We start from the raw sequence: 25,062 nt of genomic DNA, 5'->3' as shown, positions 1-25,062 counted from the left end.
AACTTTTGCACTGTCCACTTCCTGCTGTGACAAAACAAATTTCCCACGTGTGGGACTAATAAAGGTTATCTTATCTTATCTTAAAACTGCAGTACGCAAACAATGTTCGACACACAAAAAATATCCGAGGAGAGTGAGGTGGATGTAAGGGGAGTGAGATCAGTTTAGAAACTGTGGATGCTACAATCAATAACGTGCTACAATCGAATTTACGGGGCGATAGGTTGTGCGACCAAGTGGTGCTGGAGGTGCAAAAGGCATGCAAGCTTACATTCTCTGAAGCCTGGATTTGAAGAGGAGCTGCAGCTGTGCAGCATGTGCTTGAAATATGTGTATGAGTGGATGTAAACAAGCGTGTGTTTTTTTTGTTTTTGTTTGTTTTTTTGGCAAGGAATTCATCCTTTAAAAGATTTAAAACATTCCCTTTCATGGTTGTGTTTACATTCTCTGTGCCCATTCAAAGATTTTTTTTTCTTAAGAGAGTGATTGTGCAACAGCAAAGACGAGCGATGCCCAGAACGTACTGCACTGTAGGTGACGCTGACGCTGTACTGCAGCTTCATATCGATGACGTTTTAACTGTTTAGAGACTGTACAATGTCTCTCCAAAAATCTCCGTTCACCGAACACATGGATGGCAACAAACAAGTCCATATAAACAAAATCAAACAAATAAAGTAGCAGTGCCCATTCAGTATATACATTGGAATCAAATGCATTACTATTTCCCATAACTGATTCAGCGGTAGACATTCCTACGTTAGTTTATCCATAAAGGTCATTCACTTCCTGTTCTGACGTTAATGTGCAAATAGTCTTAAAATTATACATGCAATAGTAAAGATCGTTAAAAGTCTTAGGAATTTTAAGGCCAGTATATGAGACATCCTACAATAGAGAAACCTTAGGCAAAGCAGCTAAAGTTTGAGTTTGCGTACAGCTGGTAGCCTGAAACTTTTCCCTTTCAGAGGTGAGTAGGCCCCCTGGAAGATTGTGATTGGTCGATAAACTGGGCATCTGTTTGTGTTTGTTTCCAATTGGCACTAAAGTTTGGCGAATCTGGGAACAAATTTCATCTCTATGTTGCTAGTTTGGGCCTGTGCGGTGGGTGGAGGGCTTGGGGGGGGGGAGCTGGAGGCTGGAAGGGGCCCCTTGTCTCAGTAGGTGTCTCGGGGCCAGGGGCGGCTGCGCTGGCGGTTCCTCTGGTTGTGACCTTGCTGAGCTTCGCGCTGGAGCAGCCTGTCTTGTGACTCGTGCCCGTTGGCACTGTGGGCACCGCCCGTATGGCCGCGGTGAGAGGGGTACATGTCCCTATATGTGCGAGCGTGGCAGGGAGAGGCGTATTCATCCTCCTCATCTTCCTCCTCCTCTTCTTCCTCTTCCTCCTCTTCATCCTCCTCGCCCCCCCTGTGACAGGGGCTCCCCCTCCGGCCACGAGAAAGCGAGTCGCTGGCTTCGTCAGATGGCATAAGACTGTCCTGCTCCAGGGGGGAGTGGGCCTCCTCGCCGGCCTCCTCTTCCTCATCACCCTCCAAGCCTGCTGTCTCACAAGGCTGCGGCTGGTTCTTGTTCTGGATGATTCAAGTGGTCATGCAGGAAAAAAATACAAATAAAGGCAGAGTCACATCAAAGCTTGGACTCAGGATATCATCTCGAAGGAAAAACACAAAATAAGGCAAACACTACATCAATAAGGACTTTGAAGGAATTGTGGGAGTCTGTCTGAAAGGAAAATTCTGGTTTCTTTCTCATTATTTCCCACTGAAGTAACTATTTTGAGCCTACAGAAGACATTGAGCTCTCCAAGTCTCTGATCACAGTGTGATCAGATCAATGCCCAACCGTCGTTCTAAGTGGTCAGTTTTTATGTTTATTTTTAGTAGATTTAAATTAAGACTTTAAAATGATTCATACAAAATTGTTTCTTTTCTTTTCCATGAACAGCATAAAGTTAGCATTACCCTCAGAGACCAATAGAATATGGCAGACTCAAATCATTCCTCACATACCCACGTGTGCCTTTAAAAAAGCTTCTTACTGAACACAAAGTGACACCTACTGTAGGAGTTTAGGTACAGTTTAGACCACAGTCTTTGTTCTGTTTAAACAGGTGTCGAGTATTAAACGAGTATAAAGGGCAAAGGTGTCACTTTTATTTTTGCTGAAGAGCCGTGCCCAGTTTTACTTGATCTTGGTTAGTAAAACTACTGAATAATGACCAATGAAACAATGTATCATCTTTGTATCTTTGTGTTAGTGTTTGAAAAGGTTCAATCTTCACTAACAATCCCTTACAATCAGATAGGAAAAAGCCTCAGCTGTCTTAAGAAAAAGAAGTGCAATTTCATCACATTCAGATGGTCATTGCAAAAAAACCCAACAAAAACAAAACAAAAGAACTTAAGTGAAATATATATGTGATATCTTTGTCAGTAAAACTGCTGCAAAACTGATGACGATTCAGACCTCTTGCTCACATAAAAAGTTATAATGCGATCACTCTTAACACCGCAATACTTCCTGATACAAAATACAGAGAAAAGTCACAAAAATAATGCCGTGCATGTCTGCAGTTTTTACAATTTGAAAAGCTACCTAGTAGGCCACATTGGACCATTTGGCGGGCCACTTACAATTCCTTGTACATATCTTGGACACTCCTGCAATTCAATGCTACTTTTATGATTCTTTATATGGCCTGAGGACTGTGGGCTCTGTAATCTCTCTTCTACATCGGAATTGCATTAACAGTAAGTAAGAGTAAGACAACAACACAAACTACTGATATCAATTGATAAAAGATGTAAGTACATCCTCTACTGCTTGTGGTGCTATATTTTCTTATGTAACTCCAGCCCCACACCACCCTGAATTGGATAAATGGTAAAGAAAATGGATGAATGGATGGATATTCCAATGTAAAGTAAGCTACCGTAACCCAAAAGCTTAATTCCGTGACACAGAGCTGCAGAACTACAGTTGTGGTCAGAAGTTTGCATTGCACTTATAATCGACATGAATGTCATGGTAATATAGGGCTTTCATTTCTGCTAATGCTAATGATTTCTTTGAACTGTTATTTTTCCACAGTGGAATAATTGTACAGCATACATCTTTAATGAAAAAAATGAATGGGTGCACAAATTTTAATTTATCCAGTTTTTCCTGTAATCCACACAGGCTCAAATATATACATATTACACATATTTGGTTAAATGTTCCTTAGCAAGATTCACCTCGACCTCATGCTTTTGATTGTCATCAACAACCTTCTGCCATAATTCTTGCCTGGACATTTGACCACTCTTCCTGGCAGAATTGGAAGAGTTCATAAATTTTTTTGGTTTTCTGGCACAGACCCGACTTTTAAACATATTCCACAAGGTTTCAAAATGTATTCCAGACGCTTAATGTTAGCTTTATCCAGTCCAAAACCATTTTTGATGTGTGTTTGTGATCGTTGTCCTGTTTGATCACCCAATTATCTTCATGTTTCAACTGTCCAGCTGTGTGTTGATCTGAGGTAAAGGTGAAGAATTTGCATGTAGTCTTCTTCTTCATTTTTCCATCCACTTTGTGTAATGCACCAGTACCGCTGACAAGAAAACAGCCCCAGAACATGATGCTGCCAGTGTATGTATATGTTTGAGCCTGTATATATACACTTCTGTCCCTGTGTGAATTAGAGAAAATTCAAAATAAATTCAAACTTGTGCACCTACTTGGCACTGCTCGAATTATTAAAATGTTTGCTGTGCAACGATTCCACCCTGGAGAAAGAAGCCAAAATGACCATGACATTCATGCTCATGATGAGTGTATGTAAACCTCTGACCACAACTGTAGGTAACATTAAAAAAAGCCTATATAATGACCAAAAACCTCCTATTTTTACTAAAATTGCAAGAAATAGCAAATGTGATGTATAACCTCAGAGATATTGTGGCATTTTCTAAAATATCAAGGTATAGAAAACTGGGATTACTTGTTCTTTAATCAACCTGCAGTCAGTGTCATAAACCGCAGGTAAGTAAACTGCAGAAATAACACAGAGCTGAGCGACATAAAAGGGTGATAGTGTTCATAAGTGGCATGCAGAAGTGCAGCAGTGTTGTTATCTTCAAAGTCCTTTGTTTTGTCGGTGTGTGTATAGATTAATACAACAGACACTGAACAAAAAAATGCATGTGAAACGGCTGAATGGATGTTCAGGAAGTTCCTCTTGGAGGTAAAAAGTTATTTTGCCGATGCTGTGGACTCATTTTTTGTGTGTAAATTTGCATTTAGTTCAGGTGAAAGCATCGTTTAAGCACCCATCACTCGCTTTAATTAGCATCATTCAGGTAGCTTCATGTGCCACAGTGAGCGGGGACAGCATTCACAAAGCATGCTTGGAAACTGAACACAATAGGGAAAGTTAGATTTAACAAAACCAATATATTTCAATTGTAGTATTAAAATGGAGACAGAGCTTAGCTACTTTGTGAATAAAGCTTGTGGAGCAGTGATTCACCTGAAACCATCCAAGTAAAGGAAAAGAGGCAGGATGCAGTAAATTAAAGACAAACAACAGCAGAAAAACAAAAACACACCAGGTCTAATCTTTTCTGAGAGTTGAATGAATAAAATGCTTTTCATTCACTGTCTCAGCCGCAGGGTCGTGTTCGGGTGTCGGAGGTGCGCAAGAGAGGTGCAAATATATATACATATTATATAAACCCTACTACTCACCCCAGTTTGTACGCGATCATTCAATTAATTCCTGTGTTTCAGAAAACTGCAAAGATGTTAAGCATGGATGAGTGAGAGGACAGACAAGACAACTGGAGACAATTAAACAAAACACAGGAGTGAAGCCTGAGATGGGAAGAGCTGGCAAAGACAGTGACAACATACAATGTGTTCAAAAAACAAGGCTCGTTGTCAAAAGTCTTACATTATTTTAAAAGCGTATTTTTACGCTCTCCTGATTTATGTACACACTCAGAGACAAACTTACCTGTAGGCTAGAGATGGCAGAAGGCGGGGTCATGAGGCTCTGCTCCAATAGTGGATTAAGAGGGGTGTTTCCTGGGAGGTGAGTGGCACGCCAGTAAACCTCCAAGTATTCAGCCAAATGCTCACAAGCATCTTCCAACTGGTTCTCATCCAAAATGACATCAAACATATCCTACGAATGTACAACATGAAAAATTAGACTGTAACTCAGTGGCATTCTGTTAGGACAAGCAGTGCTTGCATTATTAAATCTAGAAATAAAGTAAAATACATTGAAACATTCCAAACTATAGCGATCTCTCTCCTTTCATCTCAGACAGTGCTGTCATAAAGCACCTTGCCTGTCAATTAATGCGCACCCAGTCTGTACATTACTGCCATCTTGTGTTAGGTAGTTGGCTATTGTCGCTGAAAGCTGTGCTTATTTCATGACATAGCAAAGTGTAGTTGTCTCCTTCTCTGAGGGGGTATCTGTTTCCTGCTAACAATAACTGCTGCTAGGCAAGCTGAGAGGCCAGCAGTTTTTTTTCTGGTGGTTTGCGCATGGGCACTGCGGATAAACCTCTGGTCTTTGATGGTAATCTAAGGGGAGAGCAGAGTGCGAGGCAAGCTGCCGCTGGTCTGCTTTCACTGCTTCAAGATCAGTTATGACCTGCGCTTTGTGTGGAAACACAGCTAGCATTAGCAAATGAACGGGCTTCAGTGATAGCATTATAGCTTCAGAGGAGTTTTCTCTTGCTAATCACCTTGGCCAACTTCTGAGATGTAGAGGAGATGGCACGTGAAAACATTTTTAATAACTTCAATACATTAGAAAGGAAAGCAATGACAAGGCAGCTCTGACCATGCCTGGTCTAATAAAACAGGCAAGTTGAACAGGCGCAAGCTCAGGAGCACTTTGAGATTAGCATCTATGAGAATGTCTGAGTGCAACAAGCTTAACCAGCTGTTTTGCTAAAACTACACCTTTATTTTTCATTCGTATTTTAATCCCCCTGTAGATACTAACAGTTAACCATGCCACACACTGCTCAAGCCTTTAATTCAGATGATTTTTTTGATACTAAATATTTTAATATACTTTTTGAAAAATCATTTTACATGATCATGTAAAATGTCCAAACTGTATGGACTTATTACAAACTGTAGCACTCACAGGGGGGCACTGAGAAAGTTTGTCTGCAGCCATCATCTGCACATTCAGGTGCTTGCTCTGAGACTTCCCCCTGGATTTGATCAGCCTCTGGAGCACCTGAGAAAAAGAAACAGATGGTGTAAGAAACCAAGAAAGATAAGACTGCCTTAATCTAATGTTCATGAGCAAGGTGTACCTTTGGTGAGGAAACTTTAACATAGACAATGATGGGTGCAAGGGAGGTTTTGGCGAGCTGTGCGGGATGGTTGATGGTGTCTGCGTCCAGAACAACCAGTTGCAGGGTTTTGGCGAGTTCAAATATCCTTTCAATCTCACTCTGAACCTCAGCTGCACAGACAAGATACATTACATTATCAAAGTTGATTCCCTTCCCTAAATGTAAAATAGAGGTGGCCAACCTCAAAATACAACAATTTTGGTTTGTCATTAAGTGTGAACTGGATAAGATCTTCACCACTGACTCTGAATGCACTCCATTGTGCATGCTACTTGGAGTAGCAAACGTCAAAATCAAGGGGAAGTTTGGAAAGCAGCTCTATGCACTGTTAACATTCTGTGCAAGGAAATGTGTACTTTTGAACTGGATCACGGACACGGCCCCATCTAAGACTCAATGGCACCGGATGATACTGGAATGTGTGTCACTGTGGATTCTCTATTTATTTATTTGTATTCTTGAGCCGGGTTGTTTGTTTTGTCTGTTTTGTTTTATTCTGTTATGTTGGTTTTGTTTTGTTTAATGATGGTGTCAGTGTAAAGTTTAAAACTCAATAAATACATGGAAGAAAAAAAAAGTTGCTTCCCTTCAAAAAAAGAAAGAAAAAAGAAACTTGTGGAACTTTCATACTGGCATCAGCATAGCTTACCTAAGCTCGAGCGAGTGTTGGATCTCTCCATTATGGGTCTTTTGTTAAGGACAGATCTCTTGGCTAAGGACAGGTCGGCAGTTACACGGGTGATTGAAATTCTGTGGACAAGTTGCAAAATGCAGGTAAATATACACTGAAACTCTTTCACTGAAATAAAGGCCTGGCTTTCACCAACTACTTGATTTATTATATAATCTCCCCATTTTACTGACCTTCCCTCAAATCTGTGTTTCAGGAAGTCAAAGAGAGCTTTCTGCATCATATCTGTCACCTTTGGGAACATAAGAAAAACAATTAATTACAAACACATTATAATTAAAAGGCTAAGACATCCTGCTTCCTCTTATTGTTTTTCAAATGTATGCTGCTAGAGTTGTTCATGTTAGTACTAAACATGGTCAAATCAAATAAACCAAAATGTTATGCTTCAGACTGCTCTTAACATTTGACTCTGGACATTTTTTTCTATTCTTGGCTTGGTACGATATCAGTGAAAGTGGATCCACCCCTCCACCTGCTAATCAGCCAATCAGAAGAATGCTATTTTGAAGGGAGGATGGCAGGAGGTAAAACAGCTTCTTTCAGGGAGTGGATAAAATGTACTTAGCACCAAGGCCCAGTTTAACATAAATAAAGATTATTTTAAGATCTGAATCCTGCAAAGTGGTTTTAGTGAAGTCAAAGATTTATAAGTAACTAAAAAGTAAAATTCTGAAAATTACCAAAACAGTTCAAATAAATAAACAAAACATAAAATGTTTGGGTTACTACAGTAAAGCGTACTAGGTACACTTGTTAGACTGTTCGCTAAATGTCTAATTAGCCAATCACATGGCAGAAACCCAAAAAGTCCACTTGAGTCAAAGTACAGTTACTTCATAAAAGACAAAAGCTTGAGTACAGGAGTCATGAAAACAATTACTTGTGCAAACGGATGAAACTGTCTACTGAAAAATAACTTATGAGTAAAAAAGAGACATAAACATGCAACTGTATCAATAGTCCAGCTTTGATGAAATTCTTGATCCTAATTTCCTAAAAGTAGTAAGTAGTGTTAATTACAGACTGCATAATCGTCCAAATTTCCAAAAACTGTAATGGCTGTCAAATGGCCCTTAACAAAGTATAAATTCAGGGTCTGAGGACTTTCATAAATGCAAAATCACAGTGTCATTTTCTCATTATGTGTGTAGACTAAATAGCAAAAAAGTCATCATTTAATATTTGAATATTTTCCAATAACTTTCAAAGGACAAATTCACATGAGCTAATAACGAACGCAGCAGTGCAAATAGTGCAGAGGAAAGCAGTCGTTCTGTCTGCTGGAGGTGAAATGGGGAGAAGCTGACCTCATAGCCCTTCAGCGATGGTCCCACGAGAACCACCGGCCTCATAGAGGGCACCACATCATAGGGAGGGACATGTTCCTACCAGAAATAGAGGAGGACAGGAAAGGGGATAAAGAACAGCGAAAACAGGGGTGAGAAATGATGGGAGTTGGGTTTGGTTGTTGTTTTTTACCCTCATATTCAATCAAACAATGACCGAAAAACCAGTATTAAGACCTGAAGTTATTTAAATGCATTTTGGTTTTATAATATTACATAACAATAATTACTGGTATTAGTTAATCAACTAACCTGACAATGAGACAGGTGACAGAAAAGGGATTGGTTAGTTGTAAAATATTTAAAGGTTTTGCTAAAATCACTCATTTTAAGATCAGGTGCTTCCAGTGTACTACTGCAGTGATTATTTTAATATTAACTCCATAAAAAAAACAATTAAGCAACCTCCTATACTCACAATCTGTTACACCAAGCCTGCTTGTAGTTTCTAATTGTATAACCTATTTTTGTTTATTTTCCATGGCCTCTCTTACTTTAGGGAATTCAGTATTATCTTCTACAAACTCTGTGTTGTTTAGAGTGAAAAATTTAAAAAAAAAAAGCATGAATTATAAGCAAATTCTACATCATCATAAAGTACCAGAACCTACCTGTTTTTGCTTCTGTTTAGCTTGTGAAAACAAGAAAATAGCAATCAGTGACAGAAACTGATAAAAGACAGCAGAAGCTGCTTTTTGTTTCAGGACCAGAAGAAGGTTTGCTGTACTTACATTCACCTGCAGATGGCGGCGTCGTCCTCCAGCTCCCTGTCACCATGTCTCCTAAACTTGAGGAGTTACCTCCTGTTTTCCTGCAGAAGCAGCAGCAAAGACACATTGAATTACCGAAGCTGTTTTGTGGAAATAGATCACCTGAGATGAAATGAAATAGCCGACCTCTGTTTCTGCTCCTGTTTCAGTCGCATTGCCTCCAGTCGTAGAGGGCTGGGGATGAAGGTGATGTCTGCTCCTTCTTTTACTAGCCGGCCGATCCACCAGTCATTATTGTACTTCTGTTAAATTCAGTTCAAAAGTAGCACTGGTTTACATACAGCATGTGTCTTGTTTTAATATAATGAAAGGGCATATTATTATCATTATTATTAGTAGTAGTAGTACTAGTATTATTCAAAACAGATAATCTCACTTCTTTGATGTGCAGGAAGTCTTTGGCATCGAAGTTGACTGCAGCTCCTTGGACTGGACAGTCCTCATCCAGAGCTCCACAGTAACTCACATTCGTCTTTACTGCAAACGCTACAGGTTTGGACTGTGGTGTCAACAAATAAGAACATGAAGAAGACTTGTCAGTGATCCAAATGCTCTGCAAACATGTGAGACTCGAGGACAAGAACAGAGTGCAATAGATCAACTCCTTGTTACTTGAAAACAGACTTCCTTTGATTGAATCAGCAACCAATCACACAGCACAAAAGATGGTGACCAGACTAGCAGATTATCAAAGGATGTGACCGGGTGGTAATATGCCAAATATGTGGCTCAAATAGGAACGCACCAATACAACATTTACATTGGATAATGGTCAGATCCTAACTCAGAAATCAGTGACAGTGATTGTGCACATGATGTCACATGATGTCACCTTTCATATTGTTCTGTTTACTTCACCGCACAACAGCAGCAGCTAGCAGAAGCACTAACAGCAAAGCGTTAGCAGTTTAGATGCCTCCTTTACCAACAACCCGTCTTTCTAATAACAATTTTTTTAAAGTTATGTCAACACCCTGCTTGTTTGCTCACTTATTATATTCAGTCAGAAAAGTATCAGGTAGAAGCTGGTGCAAAAACTTGTTGGAAAGCTTTTAATATGGTTACAGTAGCATAATGTGTCATAGTCAACTCAAATAATATTATTTTGCTCCAACTGTCCTCTGAAAAGTAAACTAGCACAACTGTAAAAGACAAAGGTACTTAGACTAGTGCAAATACATTTGACAAATCCATTAGTTATCTTGGGCCTGTTGTTGCTTATTTTTTACCAATTAATATCAACTCATTAAAAATATACTCTTGGTTACAGAGTTAGGAAAGGTATGTTTAAAATTAATAGTGATGCTTCCATAGACATAACAAATGACTTCCTGCCTCTTTCTCATAGTGATGAACAAAGTTTGATAATTTAACGCTAATTTAGCGGTATCAAACAGCACAAACGATGAAAAATGATTAGATTTTCAGATTTCTTTGTAAAAGCACCGACATTAACATCTCCTTTGCTGACTTTTACCTACAACCTAGACTCTTCTACTTCAAAATTCAACTGGAGAGATAGAGCCAAATGTTTCTTAGATATTTTCGTTCATAAACAGTCTAAACACAGCAATGTGTAGCTACGATAATGACTGTATGGTGTACCTTAGCTCTGTCGAGCTGCTGTTGTGCCTGGCGCTCGGCTTCACGCCGATACGCCTCGCGGTCCTCCTCTGCTGACAGGTCTGAATCAGATGGTCTACTGGTGTACGAATCAGCTGACCCCTGTCGGGAAAGAGTGACATGATATTAGTGGCACAGTGTTTAATAACTCAGTGAGTCACATGAAGATCATCCAGTCATGTTAACATTACTTAGGCTGTATTACTGTTTGTTTTTTCTTTCATCTGCTTCTCCCTTTTAGCGTTTGTTTGAGTGCAGGTGTGCATGCAAATATGTGCCTGTACTCATGAACACATTCATGTGTGTGCATCTACAAAACAATGCGTTGCTCTCCCACACCAGCCATCTTCTGAGAGGCCAAATATAGCACAAAGGAGGCAAGAGCTTCCTCTTCTCTCCTGCTTGGCCCCAATCCAGTCCATCATCCCCCACAGTGCAGCATATATACATCATTTATTCCCCTGTTTATTCTCCAAGGACATCTCCTCATTAGCAAAATATATGCTGGTTATCATTTTTCATTGTAGGACACATACCAAGGATGGCTAGCATGTCATGCTGAGGGCGAGGGATAAAGCAAACAAAGAGCTATTTTACACAATAAGTAAAATAGTGAAAATAGCTTCATAGGTCCTTCTTTTATTCACAAAAAACTCTAATTTTCTTAAAATAGCTGCAACCATTAGTCAATTAATTAATTAGTCAATCAACTAAAAATGAACAGGGAAATATTTAGGTAAACATTTTAATCAGATTCCAGTACCTCAAGTGTGACGTTTTCTGGTTTTTCTTGATCTCATGTGGGAGTAAAGTTAATATTATGGTTCTGAACTGTTAATGGAAAAAAAGGCTTTTCAAAATAGCCCCACAGATTCAATCAATAGTAATAATAACAATTGCAGTTTGTATACAATGTACAAATGGACTTCCACAGTAATAGTTTGGTTACTGCGTGTCCCTGTGAGCGTGTGAGTTCTCCTATATTTGGCTTCTCTTAAGGAACTCAGTCCTGAATCTGTCAGCAAAAAGAAAACCAAGTCAGAGGAGACAAAATACAAAGGGGGTTCTGGCAGGAGAGAAAGAAAAATCTGTGGTGGTGGTCATGAAAACGCTCAGGTAAACCTCTCTAAATGACATGATCAGCCATATTGTTGTAAATAAAACAAAATGTTGAGAAACTAAAAAACAGCAGAAATACAGTTCACTTTGGTTTTCCTCTCCTCCAGAGTGCAGCGATTCAGTCCCGATCATCCATCTTGCCCACATATACAAACAGATCCTCTGGAGGACCAATTAGCAACAGCAAAACAAAAAGAAGTACAGGCACATAATATAGACACACACACATACACAAAGTGTCCAGACATACCCCCCCTCCACAAAACAAAACAAAACAAAACAAACAAACAAAAAAAGAACCAGCCAGCACCTTTGCTTTCTCTGCACTTCAAAACGCATGCATGCAATCCAAAATAAATCATCATCTACAGTACCACTGCAAGCGAACACCTCTCCCCGTTTCTTTTTTTGGTGTGGTGGTGTCTGTTAGATAACTAGATCTGATTTCTAGCACTCAGAAGCTCTGCAAGGCAACACTGCACCAGTGCCAGAGAGCAGCACCGTCAGAAAAAAGGAGGGTGAGAAAGAACGGGTAGAAACAGACAGCGAGAGAGAGAGAGGGGGGGGGGAGAAGGGGGGGTGAATACTGTTGACAAGACATACTGAAAAGAGGATGTTTACGAGTGAGTGATGGAGATGCGAGAGGTTTTATGCAACGATAAAGACAGGCTATCTAACAGGAAAGATGAGATTAGGACAGAGTAAAATGCTGTGAAGGACTGGAATGAGACCTACATATCTTTCCTTACTGCAGATACACGAAAAGATGGGAAACAGAGGGAGGTGGAGGTGGTGGTGGTGGAGGGAGGGACCGTGACCACATGAGACAGACGCACACAGATACCGGAGAGAATTGCATACCTGGCTGATTAGCAGGACGGCGCTAGAGTCTGATAAAGACATGAATGTGAATTTTCTCACTCTAACAACGATCCCTGTCTTCACTGGGAATGCTCACAAACACACACAGACATAAAAGCGGAATAAATATGGTGGTGGGCGCAGAGGAAAGGTGTTATGTCAGAGTGCCTTTTAATGATGTTAGAACACAGAGAGCTTTTCGTTAATAACGTTTAGACAGGGGAGCATGCACCTGTGCTGCACACTCACTAACTTACCAACTGTTAAATTCTCCAAAGAGCAGCTTTACCACCAACGTCTTTTAGGTGAAGCTTGGCTGCATTGCAGAGTGTAACAATATAAGAACATCCTTATTGTGTTTTCTAAGGATGTCTTGTTTTTTGTTTCTGTTTTTTTGCTGCTAATGTCCCTGTCTGCAGACTAAATTTAACTCTGTTCCTTCCTACTCTGCTTCTGTGATTATTCTTCACACACTGCAACACTGATGGCCCCAACTCCACAGGGAGGGGCCAACAGGGAAGTGTGTCATCTAACTAGTCGAGTCCTCAGAGGGCCAAGTCATCCTACAGGCTAGGGACCGAACAACAGAGGATTTCCACACTAATTTGATTAGGCGGATTTCACTTATACTGTTCTGTTCTTTTCCCCCCTCCTTCTGATAAGACATGTAGAGATGTCTTTACTACTGGCTCAAGACTAATGAATTTCTTAGCCATGGTAGAGTAACTTTACAGAAGCACAACCCCATTAACAACAAGGAACAACTGATTATTGATTTATGATGTTGATAAATCTTATTAGAAGAAAAATGTGGCTTTTGAGCTGCTAAATACGAGAAGGTGGCATAAACTCAGTTAATCTGATATTAGACATCATGTGTACATGTGTTGTGGTAACAAAGCAGAAGCTTTCTTTGGATTAAATTACATGTGGGTTCGTCCCTATGATGTGAGTCTTTAATATTATGTGTAGTAATTTGAGCTGCCATTAATACAAAAATTGGGTGTATATTTTACGCAAGTACCTCCAAAAATCAGATGTAAAGTTATTGACTGTATTAACCCTATTAAAATTTTATATTTTACCCTTTTTCACCTTCATTGACATAATTTATCACTTGTTTACTTGTTCTCCCAAATTTGATTTCAATGTGAAAATCCAGTCGCTACATGAAGTTTAAGGTTTACAGGCAGCAAAACCTTGGGAAACTCACATGACCTTACCATTGAAAACAAAGACCAGTAAACACAAGCTCCAGCTGAGACTGATGTGAAGGTCTTTAGTTTTGAAGTGACTCTGTAATTAGTATTGGACAAACTGAAAGTTTGATCTCATTAAATGTATAATAGTGTCTCGTCATCCTCTTAAAGTCTGGGAAAAATCCATCCAATAGCTGTTGAGTAAATCCTGGCAATCAGCAGGCTGGCATCCATCCCTGCTGCCATGTGGCTAACACAGCAAAAAACAATGGATACCTGCCCTCTGTTTTGCTGACAATAGTATTTCACAGTATGCCATAGTGGTATTATTACTGCACAAGTGGGCTTTTACACGTTGGCTCATACTTCTGTCAGGAGTGTATACAATACTTAAAAAAAATTTAATTCCATTATTATTTAAAAAATTAAGCAAAAATAAAGCGAAACCACACAAAAAATTTAAAATTATCTCATTTTGCCTCTGTTAACAAAAATGACATTGTGCCTGTTATGTTTTAAAAAAGAATCTGTTGGCCTTGACTAACACGATATCTTTGCCTCACCTGAAAAACTACAAAAAGCAGACACAACCTCTATTTTGATCACAACTCATTTTGAAGCTTCTCTGGTCTCTTTTCTTTATCCTCCATCTGTCCTTCCTGTTCTTGAATATAGTGACAGCTGTTAACAGACTGTTGTGCTACTGTGTAAACTGCTGTTCTTCAGTGTTCATATCATGCATAAAATGATGCCCTGCACATATTTAAAGTGATGTTAAGTGAACAGAATTTGTTAATCAATACTTTAGATATTCTCTAAACATCTCATGTGATGGCAGTTGGTCCTGAAAGCTGTCATGCACGCACATACATAACTTTCCTCCTTAAAAAGAAACTGTGCAATTTAAGAATGTCTGTGTGTTTTTGCGTTTTTTGCAAGGCCACTATTAAACATAAAATCTCAAGTGAGCCCTAGGACCAGGGCTAATGCAAACCGAAGAAGCTGCTAAATAATCAAATTAAAACTTAATTTCAATGTCAAGATCAAGTCGTACATGGTGCCAAACATGTTTTTTAGAACTGTGTCACATTGTAACTCCAGTGTTTTCCCCAGGCTGAGATTTACAGTTTAACAGTTCTCCCTAAACGCCTCACTTGTTAACTCTGACATCATTAGCCATTTCAGGGCTCCAAATGCTCCTTCTGTTCCCAAAAGCAAACAAACACTGAGGCACCAATGAGGCTTAAGAATGGTCCAAATTCTTTCAGCTCTAATAAAATGATGAGTGTAGCTGTTTCAGGTGTTACTGTAAAGTTTAACTTGACAAAAACAGGACGTATGAGTTTAATCTAGCTAGCTGGAATCTAAAGATGATACACCGTGTTCTGACTGAAGGACTGGGCAATAAAGTGATAAAGATAGTTAATGCGAAATAGGTTTTCCGTGATATGAGACATAATTAAAGTCTATAGAACGTCTGTGTTTTGAAGGACAACACAAAAGGCCAATGATAATGAGAATAGTACTGTGCCAAATCAATCAGGTGGCTGGAACAGAGTTGGAGCCACATCAGGTTAGACTGAGGAGTCTAGGAGGCGTGGGCTACCACAGCTGTATACACCAGCACAACAACAGAAAATCAAGCAGTGCCATCCCTGCACAGCTGACAATTTACCTGCACAATGCAAGACTTTACAAGACTCTTTCTCCCGTAACATGCCTTATGACAAAAACGAAGAGACACAGATGTATCACAAATGCAAGCGCCTGTGTTATGGTAACACCTGATGTCAGTAAGTACAGTCAAAAACACAGAACTTTAGCAGCTGATTAATGTAACTGACCCTTGTTACTAACTCCCTGGCCATAAACACACTGAGTGTAGAGAGTGTCACACTTCTCTACTGCATCAGATTTCATCCGATCCGTGTATGAATCTCGCTGCCCACCTCACTGCGACTGTACTGCACTCCCTGGGCTGTAATTTTTTTTCCATTTATTTTTTGCTTTGGAGCATAAGCCAACCACAGTCGAGTGAATATGAGTTTTTTAAATGTTCTCCTTTGTTTACATTTTAGCGTTTCTTACATTTATACTAAGGATATTTAAACAGAATGCTTTGTTTGTTTTTTGTCTTATTTATGTTTTTGTTTCCAAACAATTTAAACCAGTTCGAATCTATACAAATTAAGAGGTTTTATTTAATAGTTTTAGCAGATTTAGATTTCATTTTGAATGAATCTCTATGTATTTATTTGGAATTGACAAATAAAATGTAGTTTTTCATTTTGATTTTATTTTTAAGTAACACTTTAAGCTTTTAACTCGTCAGATTAAAGATATAATATTCTACAGCAGTGGCCCCCATGGACCGGTTTATGTCTGACAAAATTTTCATGGACCAGCCTTTAAGGTGTTGCGGATAAATACAACAAAATAAAAACCAGTACTGGTACCCCCCAAAAAAGAAGATTTATTCATAACACACGGGAAAAGACCCATGGAAACCATGTTAAAGATAAAAACGATAAAAGAAAATAACGGTAAAAACCGATAAAAACCCTGAAAACCATAAATTTCACACCCAAACCTCAACTTTTTTTTTGGGATATTAAGAAAGTAAAAAAATATCACACTGCTTTAGACGTAAACAAAAACCTTAAACTAAACACCAGTCACATTTAGAGGGTAATTTTGGTTGGACTCTTTGTATAATGATATCCTACTTCGTCGCTAGCTACAGAGCTATGGTTAGGCCAATATAAACACATTAGCAAAGGAAGCTGTGGGATGACGGTTAAATGCTCTCAACAGAAGTACATATTGAGGGTCTTGAATTGAAAGAGAAAAATACCATCATATGGCAGGTAGAGCAGGGCGATATGACCAAAAATATTTATCACGATATACATTTGAAAATCTGCGATAACGATATAACTGACGATATAATTGACACTAGACAAAATACTTTACAACTCCTTAATTCATTAGTGCAAAAAAAAAAAAAACATCAACATATTTTCACTTAAACAAGCAGCTTTTTTGAAGTGCATTAAAATTATATAGCTTAGCAAAGTCGTACTGAAACATTTGACAGATTTTCGAGCGACCGTGTACCACATAAAATCGTTTCGAGGTCAGTAAACACAACCAGAATTCATACATAAGGCACACGGGATTATAAGGGGCACTGTCGATTTTCAGAAAAATCAAAGGATTGATTTTAAGTGTGCCGTATTTTCCAAAAAACACGGTAATAACGACGGCCCACTAGCATGCGCTACCAAAAATAGTGCTTTGTTGTGTATCTGACGGATGAAAGCTAAACCAGTGCCACACCACTGAAGTTGCAGCATTTTTACAAACCAATTCTGGTTCATCCGTTTCATTTAACGATCCACTTTCGCTCTTCTCATTCTGCGTCGCTGCCATGTGCGTATGTAAACAAAGGCACTACGCATGCGCATTTTACCCATATTCTATCGCGATATTTCATTTTCCTATCGTTGCCCAACGTGAACGGTATGATATAGCCCAGCCCTAATGGCAGGTATAAGACACAGAAAACAGACAAAACTTTAACCAAGACGATGCCTAAAAGGAGCCTTCTGAGGCTGAAAAGGTCATGATTCTACGTTTCGTGTCTACATTGAGTTTAACAGAAAATCCAAAAATCCAAATGATTTTCAAAGTGTATAGATCAAATACATACAGAGACTCCTTCTTTTATGAGAGAAATAAAATGCAGGGACAGCATGCTAATGCAAATTTCTATGGTTTTATTAAACCATAGGTAGCAGATTATCCAGAGCAGCAGCAAAATACATTATTCAGCATGCTGAAAACCCTTTCCCTCTTTGCAAATATTCTGAGCAAAAACTCCAGCAATCAGGATATCCAGCAACCAAATATCTAATTTCAAAAAGTGTTCGATTAGCTGTGCGGTCGTAATTCAACGTCAGCGAGTTCCACGAGCTACAGAGCTCTCTGAAACACACTGCAATAAATCAGTCTGTGGTTACATCAATATGGAAGGCAAGATCAGGCATACTGCATGTCAAACTGCAAAACTCAGAAGAGGTGTGAAGAGCAGCTGAGGCAATCATAAAGTCAAACAGGTGAACGAATGAGCAAAACAATGAGCATGAAAGAGGAAGACAAAGCAAAAGAGAGACAGGTGAAGCGGCTACAACATGATCCTTTAGAGATGTTAGGAAATCAATAGAAGAAGAAGAATCTAACTGTATTATAAGTCTTTGTACTTACTCAGTTGATGTGGTGATGGTGATGCTGCCAGTCCCTCCCTCTCTATAAACTACATGCTGCGTGCAGACAGACCGCACTATGTCCCATCACCTTACCTCACTACAACCTGCACTGGAGCAGACACCGGCAACACCTTTTTCTATTCTTACCTCATCACATCACAACACAACAACGAGTGCAGCTTTTGCGTCACCTGATCAAACCGCCTCTTTAAATTTACATCACATTCTTACTCATTTCCATTACAGTCCAATTCATCGGAGGAGAAACTGAAGAAACTGCTGTTATTATCATGCACTCCCTGAAGATTTCTCCTCTGGTCTCAAAGCCTCGCGTCCTACATATAACACATACATCCATACTGCTTATTGTATCCTGCTGCAGAAATGAGTCATACTCCACTGCTCCTACATAGACACCCCACCCCTATCACAGACAAGAAACTATCTGCTCTGTTTGTGAATTTTACTCCTTCTGCATAAAACACTTTGTCATATCAGCAATGGGAGCAGGAGGAGGCGGGGTGCCTGTTGTGCGTGCAGGGAGAAGGTAATGATTGAAAAGAAACCAAAAAGGTGCTCGTGTGAACACTGAACCCACACATCACATCGCCCGAGGCCTTCAAAATGAGAGTCATGAATATTTTAAACCGTGCAATATTCTCTGGAAATCTGGAGATTGTCATTAAGCCTCGCGATCTGGATAACTAATGTCCCCTTCTGAAGAAGATGTCTGCTCAGCCCTTTCCCCCCCCTTCATCTTCTTCTTTTTCTCACGCCTCTCAGTTACACTGTTCCTCATTCCTGTTCTGTAAATGAAATCGAGGTATTTTATTTATTTATTTTACAGACCTTTATGCTTGCAGATTATTCACACCTATAAGAAAGGAACATGATGCCTTTACCCCTTAAAACCCTCTAAGTAAATGTAATGTGGAGATTAATGAAGAAGTGGATAATGAACTGCTTCGCTACTTTACCAAATTTTTGCTGCTTCTAGTCTCTCAAATTAAGAAGATGCTGCTTATTTGTATCATAAAAGATAGTAAACGAGCTGTGGGTGAAGGCGAAGCTGTCGATTCACTGGTAACAAAAGTTTGTACAGTCATCTACATCTGTGGGCTGTGGGTAGTGACCAAAAGAACAAGACTGTGGATATAAGGGTGTCTGGTGTCATCTGGTCTATAAAACACTCACAAAACAGTGCAGAAAACCCTAAAGTGATGGAAGTTGCTATAACGTAATACAACACAAAGGGTTTAAAATGCTAAAATTTGGCACCTTTGATTAAAACTAACTCAATCGGTTAAGGATACTACTGCTTATTATTAGTGTAATAGCTTCAGCTTTACTTTGAGAGATTATCTGACCAACTGACTTTTCAAGGTTATTTTTGTTAAATGTTTTCTCAAAGTGCACGGAGTCAGAGTAAAAATTGATCAGCCAGGAATCAGAATAGTCTGATTTTCAATGTTCTGAGTCTCACATATGACACAAACATTTTTGTCTATGCACAGTGGTGTGAGCAAATAATCACTTGCACACTCACAGTCACAGTAAACTGTGGCGGAACCGCCACAAAAACATTTCTACACTGAAATCACCTTCACCCAGCCGAGCATGGACATTTAAAGAAGCTAACAAAGGGGAAAGTAGCTGAAGCTTAAGCTACCCAGAGCTCAGATCCAGGCGCAAAAACAAACAAACAACAACAAAAATGCAGCAACTGTGTGAAAATGTAACACAATGTGTGAAAAATGTTTTTAATACATCTGTTCTAAAAGTGCAGCAGCCTCGGTATGAGCAGTCACAGGATCAAAGCAGTAATGAGGAAAATTATAGAGACAAGCAAAATGATGTAATGAAAACAATGTAAGCGCCTGACAATTGCTTTGTTAAAGAAATATGTTGCACCTTCTTTTGTTTGGTAAAGTAAAATATGTCAGATAAAGGTGAATGTATATCGTCTTATCTTCAGTTAATTATTTATGCCTCTTTCCAAGAAGCAAAGGTCTTTATTTTCAATTAGTTAACTTAGTGTACTGGGGGTAGGCGGAAATTTGTAAAGTTTAATAATATATTTTGTTATTAAAATTACATTTTGAACTGATTTTTTTTTTGTAAAGGCTGTCAATTATAGTTTTCAAAAGAAAATTGTAATTGACAAAATCATAAAGAGACAAGTAACTTTAATCTTCATCAGGACAGAAAAACCTAAAGTAAAAAGTTGCCATTCAAATCTAATAAAATAAACTGTTAAAAACTTAATAAACAATAATGTTTAAAGAGCCTTTTTATCTATTTGTTTAATTTACCTCAGTTTACCTGACTTTTTCCAGGCCTGCTACGTTTCCCTTGTAAAGGTCCCTTGTAGGTGGAGTTAATCAGTGTAAGTGGGAGCACCTGGCTGGTCTCCCTGAAACATTTACAACATTTGCTTCTTATTTGGTCTGCTTTAGCCCTGTTAGCTCGGAGTTTATACTAAACAACAACTTCCACTCATCATTCAAACACTCATCCCACTGCTGACACACTGATAATACTGACTAACACACCTCATATTGCCAAGTATGGTGCCGATCTGTTTTAATTAATACAGTTGTGCACTTTTGAAACTGTCCTCCTATTTGTCACAACTTATGAGTTGGACCACGACAATGGATGTGGTAAGCTGGCAAAATAAGTACACTTTCTTACATCTTTACTAACAAGTTTTAGATAAGCTGCAACACTAGTGAAACTGCTGTGTACCTCTATCTCTGCTGCATGAGTGCAAAGGCATGGCTGGCTCATACGTTTCCTGTTTTAGCTGCTGTTTGGCTCTATTGAGACCATCTTTCAAAATTCACACTCAAATTTTTATTCAGGATTTTTTCTGTCTTTGCAATATTTCTGATAAGGGTGCGTTGGTTGTTGGTTGTGATGGTTTATTTTTATTCTTTAGGGAGGGGACGTCGGGAATGGCAGTTAAATTGAAATATAATCTACAAACAACCATCACTGATAATAAATATATCTATGGGTGTATTAGGCAAAGTGCACTAAGGTGAATTATTGTGAAGCGCAAGAACTTGCCTTTGGTATTTTAAGTGTGCTGCTACTGATATATTTATGTTCACAGTAAATAAGATTATGAGCACATGGCTTTTACTGTTAACAGAGTATTTCTACTTCTCCTAAAATAATAACTCAGAATACTTGCTCCACTCCTGTCCCAGATAAGGAAAGTTGGGAGAAGTAGCAGATGATAAACTGTAAATCCTCGTATTTCAAAAATGGGAAGTGGTTACCTAAAGTCCCAATAAAGCCCCAATTCCAAAAATGGTGGAATGCCATGTAAATGTATACAAAAACAGAATACAATGATTTGCAACTCTCATAAATCCTTATTCACGATTGAAGATAGAAAACGGAAATATTTTAAGAAAAATCATTAGCTCCTTTTGAATTTAATTGCAGCAACATGTCTTAAAAACATTGGAGTGGAGGCAGCAAAATGTTAAAAAAGTAAATGGTACTAAAAGAAATGGCTGGAGAAACATTTTGTATCAGGTTTAACCACAAATACATCAGTAATATGACTGGGTATAAAAAGTATGTTAGAGAGGCAGAGTTTCACCAATATGCAAAAAAAAAAAAAGTGAAACATGTTCTTCAATGTAAAATTTCCAAGACTTTGAGTATATCATAATCTATAATATCAAAAGTAACAGATTTTTGGAGAAATCTCTGTGTGCAAGGGACATCGCTGAAAATCAATACTGAGACCCTGTGATATTCAGTCCTGAACACTTCCAGAAATCGCTGTTTGAACACAGTTCTCTATACTATCTACAAATACAAGTTAAAGTGTGATCATACAGAGATGCAAAAATGGCTTAAAAAGCTTAAAAAGGACTGAAACACAGTGGAAAACTGTTTGGCTGTAATAAATCAAAATTTGAATTAATTTATTATTTGTGTTTGCTTTGTTTGTTTTTAAATCATATGCTATCATCCAGAATTTTTTTTTTTTTTTTTAAAGACTCAGCAAGACGATGCTTAAAGCATTTAGCACATCATGAACCAAAGAATACAATAACGATAAACCAGTATGGTTGAGCAGCTAGGATCCTCTATCAGACAAAAATGGGTCAACACTTCCCTCCCAAAGGTCCAACAACTGGACTTCTCCGTTCCAAGATCTTTACAGACAGTTAAAAGAAGAGGGGATGCTGTGGTAAACATGGCCCTGTCCCAACTTTGACAGGTCTCGCTGTCACCAATTTCAAAGCGAGCTAGTGTTTTTGTTTTTTTGTTTTGTTTTTTTCTCAAAATGCTACATTTTCTCAGTTTTACACATTTGATTTGTTTCGTTACACTTCGTTTATTGTAAATAAATGTGGGTTTTATGAGTTTTGCAAATGATTGCATTCTGTGTCATTTATATTGCAGATAGCATCCCAACATTTCTGGAATTGGGTTTTTTGTTTCTGTTAATGCATCTTAAAACCAAATTCCAAAACGGCACATGACAACTAACTTGAAAATACATGGGAGGAGCCGACACATGGTCCATGTGATTCCAACCCTCAATGTTCCACAAAACCGAACAACAGAGCACCTTAACGATATTCAACTTTGCTGTAAGAAGCTTTTTAATTTGATTTCAAAAGAGGGTGCTCCACCTTTTTTTTTTTTTTTTTTTTTTTTTTTTTTTTTGCAAAAACACTTTTCTATGATTAACTCCACCACATTGCAGATACAAGCTAAACATCTGGTTTTCTCATATCTGCCAAATTTGATAGTTTTGCTGAGTGGCAACGATCTCAAGTGATCTATTACGCTAAATAACCCAATACATCACAATGACTTCATATTTCAGATGATTTGTTCACAAACTGTAACAAGTTTATTTTTCTAAAGTAAAATATTAAAATTTAAAGTAGTAAGTAAAACAAATTTCATGTCATCAGTATACATATATATTCATGTCAGTACATCGTATTGACACGCAAAGACACATTTTTTTTTAAAAATGTATTTATTTTTTAACTAATTTCTCGGTTTCTGGAACACCATCTATCAGATTAACACAGTTTAAAATAATTCATGTTCCAGTTCAGCTGTTCAATATATAGCCTTTCAACTTAAAGTCAATATGATCATCTGAGAAAATCTTTCCCACCCCTTGCCCATTTCTACAATCCATTCAAAATAGCTATGCAGCAACATCACATGGAGAATCCTTTTGTTTCCAATTACAGATACCTTTTTTCTTAAATAACACTAAAACTCCATCGGAGTCTTCCACACTTGTCTGACCTGAAAACATTAATTAAAAAAATACTGTGCTGTGTTGGGATTTTGGTTGAACCTTTTTCTTTTTTCTTTTCTTTTGTCAAGCACTTTGCTACCCTCTACTGGGCAAAGCAACCTCTGCAACTGAGGGAAAAGCGCTGTGGATGAAGATGCAGAGCAGAAACTGTCACACTGATACGAACAAAATAAGTAGAGAATCATGCAGGTATTTTAACACCCCCATCCCCACCTCCACCAACAGCAAGAACAGCCTATACCTAAAAAAAAAAAAATATGCAAGAGTTGCGTTACTGCCAACCAGACACTTCAGAGACATTGGCTCTGATGACAAATTTCAAGCACCTTATAGCTTTATTCCAACATTTAGAGCACACCATGACCTATATTTTCCACAGAACCTACACCTTTTTCCACCCACTAACAATCAGTGTGCAATAATGGGCCTGCAGTGAGACAATCCAGGCACAAAAGGAGCTTTTACCTGTCGTTTGATGAAGCTGGATGTAGTGTCGGAGGATGTGCTGCCATCTGAGCGTTTGAAGCGGCTCTTGCGCTTAGGCAACTTCCGGGGCAGCTGTGAGGAAGAAAGAGATGCACATGGGTGAAGAGATAAAAAGGGGAATGGGTAGATGGATGGCGATAGATAACGGGATGCAACAACTCTCTAGCAGTAATACTGGCAGCAAGGCTGACTATAATTATTTCAGTGCTTTAGTTACTAATTATTTTGTAGATTTGTATTATTCATACAAAAAATAAATCTACTGCTGGCTTTTAAGGACTGCAAAAGACAAAATGTATGGTCATTAAGTGCAAAATAGCTGCTTTGCACCAAAGCAAGCAGTAACTCTGCCAGAATCACACATATTTCAGGGCTGCCTTTATTCGGCTTCACATGGTGGTTTGATTAATGCAGAGAGCCCCATCAAACTGAGGAGAAAGCCTTTCAGATTCAGGCTACAGGTGAGTCCAGAGTCACGGCCTGCACATTTGCACCAATATCCTGCATGAAAGTCCCATAATGTTACTGGTGTGTGCTGGTTTCCCTGCACTGGAGTGGATGAAGCGTAGCACGGAGGGTAAAAATGCACTGAAATAAATAATAAAGCATCAATGCAAAGGCCTGATCTGCGAGTTGAGATCAAAACAGCAAATGCATCGACACCCAAGGAGGTGTTAAACTGTGTATCTGTGTTTAATAGCCATAATATGAGGATACATGACCGTTCACCGGCTCAAGCATCAATCTGCAGTTTCTGAAAAGGCGGAGGTGAAAAAAAGGGAAAACGGAAAAAAGTAGCTCGCTGCCAAAACGCGACGCCTCAGATTGAACAACAAGTAGCATCTGACACACTAATTACCCATTTTCCTCTTTTCTCGGTGAAGACAGAGTTAGATGCGAGAGAAATGGGAGTAAAGTGAGCGGATTTACCTGGAAATAGTGCGACTGGGAGCCGGTTTCCACGGCAGACAGAGGGTCTACGGGCGATTTGGACATTTTGACTTGCACCAT

At 38.8% G+C, this 25,062-nt stretch overlaps 1 protein-coding gene across 3 annotated transcripts; it reads right to left on the bottom strand.

The window, feature by feature from the left end:
• Positions 1-1,157: 1,157 nt before the first annotated feature.
• cacnb3a (calcium channel, voltage-dependent, beta 3a) lies at positions 1,158-25,062 on the bottom strand. 3 transcript variants are annotated; one of them, XM_085345384.1, is made up of 14 exons: positions 24,982-25,062; positions 24,031-24,123; positions 10,787-10,906; positions 9,558-9,680; positions 9,308-9,423; positions 9,143-9,222; positions 9,023-9,042; positions 8,373-8,450; positions 7,236-7,294; positions 7,021-7,121; positions 6,330-6,481; positions 6,155-6,250; positions 5,000-5,170; positions 1,158-1,571 (listed from the first exon to the last, which is right to left on the bottom strand). In XM_085345384.1, exons 1-14 carry the CDS (start codon positions 25,060-25,062, stop codon positions 1,158-1,160), a joined length of 1,704 nt encoding a protein of 567 aa, XP_085201510.1. The 3 variants fall into 3 exon arrangements, with proteins under 3 accessions (XP_085201510.1, XP_085201511.1, XP_085201512.1); XM_085345385.1 differs by lacking the exon at positions 1,158-1,571 and adding an exon at positions 4,748-4,777 and having other exon boundaries at positions 9,149-9,222; XM_085345386.1 differs by lacking the exons at positions 1,158-1,571; positions 24,031-24,123; positions 24,982-25,062 and adding exons at positions 4,748-4,777; positions 12,785-12,826 and having other exon boundaries at positions 9,149-9,222.

This window comes from Diplotaxodon limnothrissa, linkage group LG20 (assembly GCF_057381915.1).
Source record: "Diplotaxodon limnothrissa isolate DT_005_m linkage group LG20, D_limnothrissa_male_GT1.1, whole genome shotgun sequence".
NCBI classification, from domain to species: domain Eukaryota; kingdom Metazoa; phylum Chordata; class Actinopteri; order Cichliformes; family Cichlidae; genus Diplotaxodon; species Diplotaxodon limnothrissa.
The sequence above is the reverse complement of the archived record's forward strand: the minus strand, read 5'-3'. Positions and strand labels throughout refer to the sequence as shown.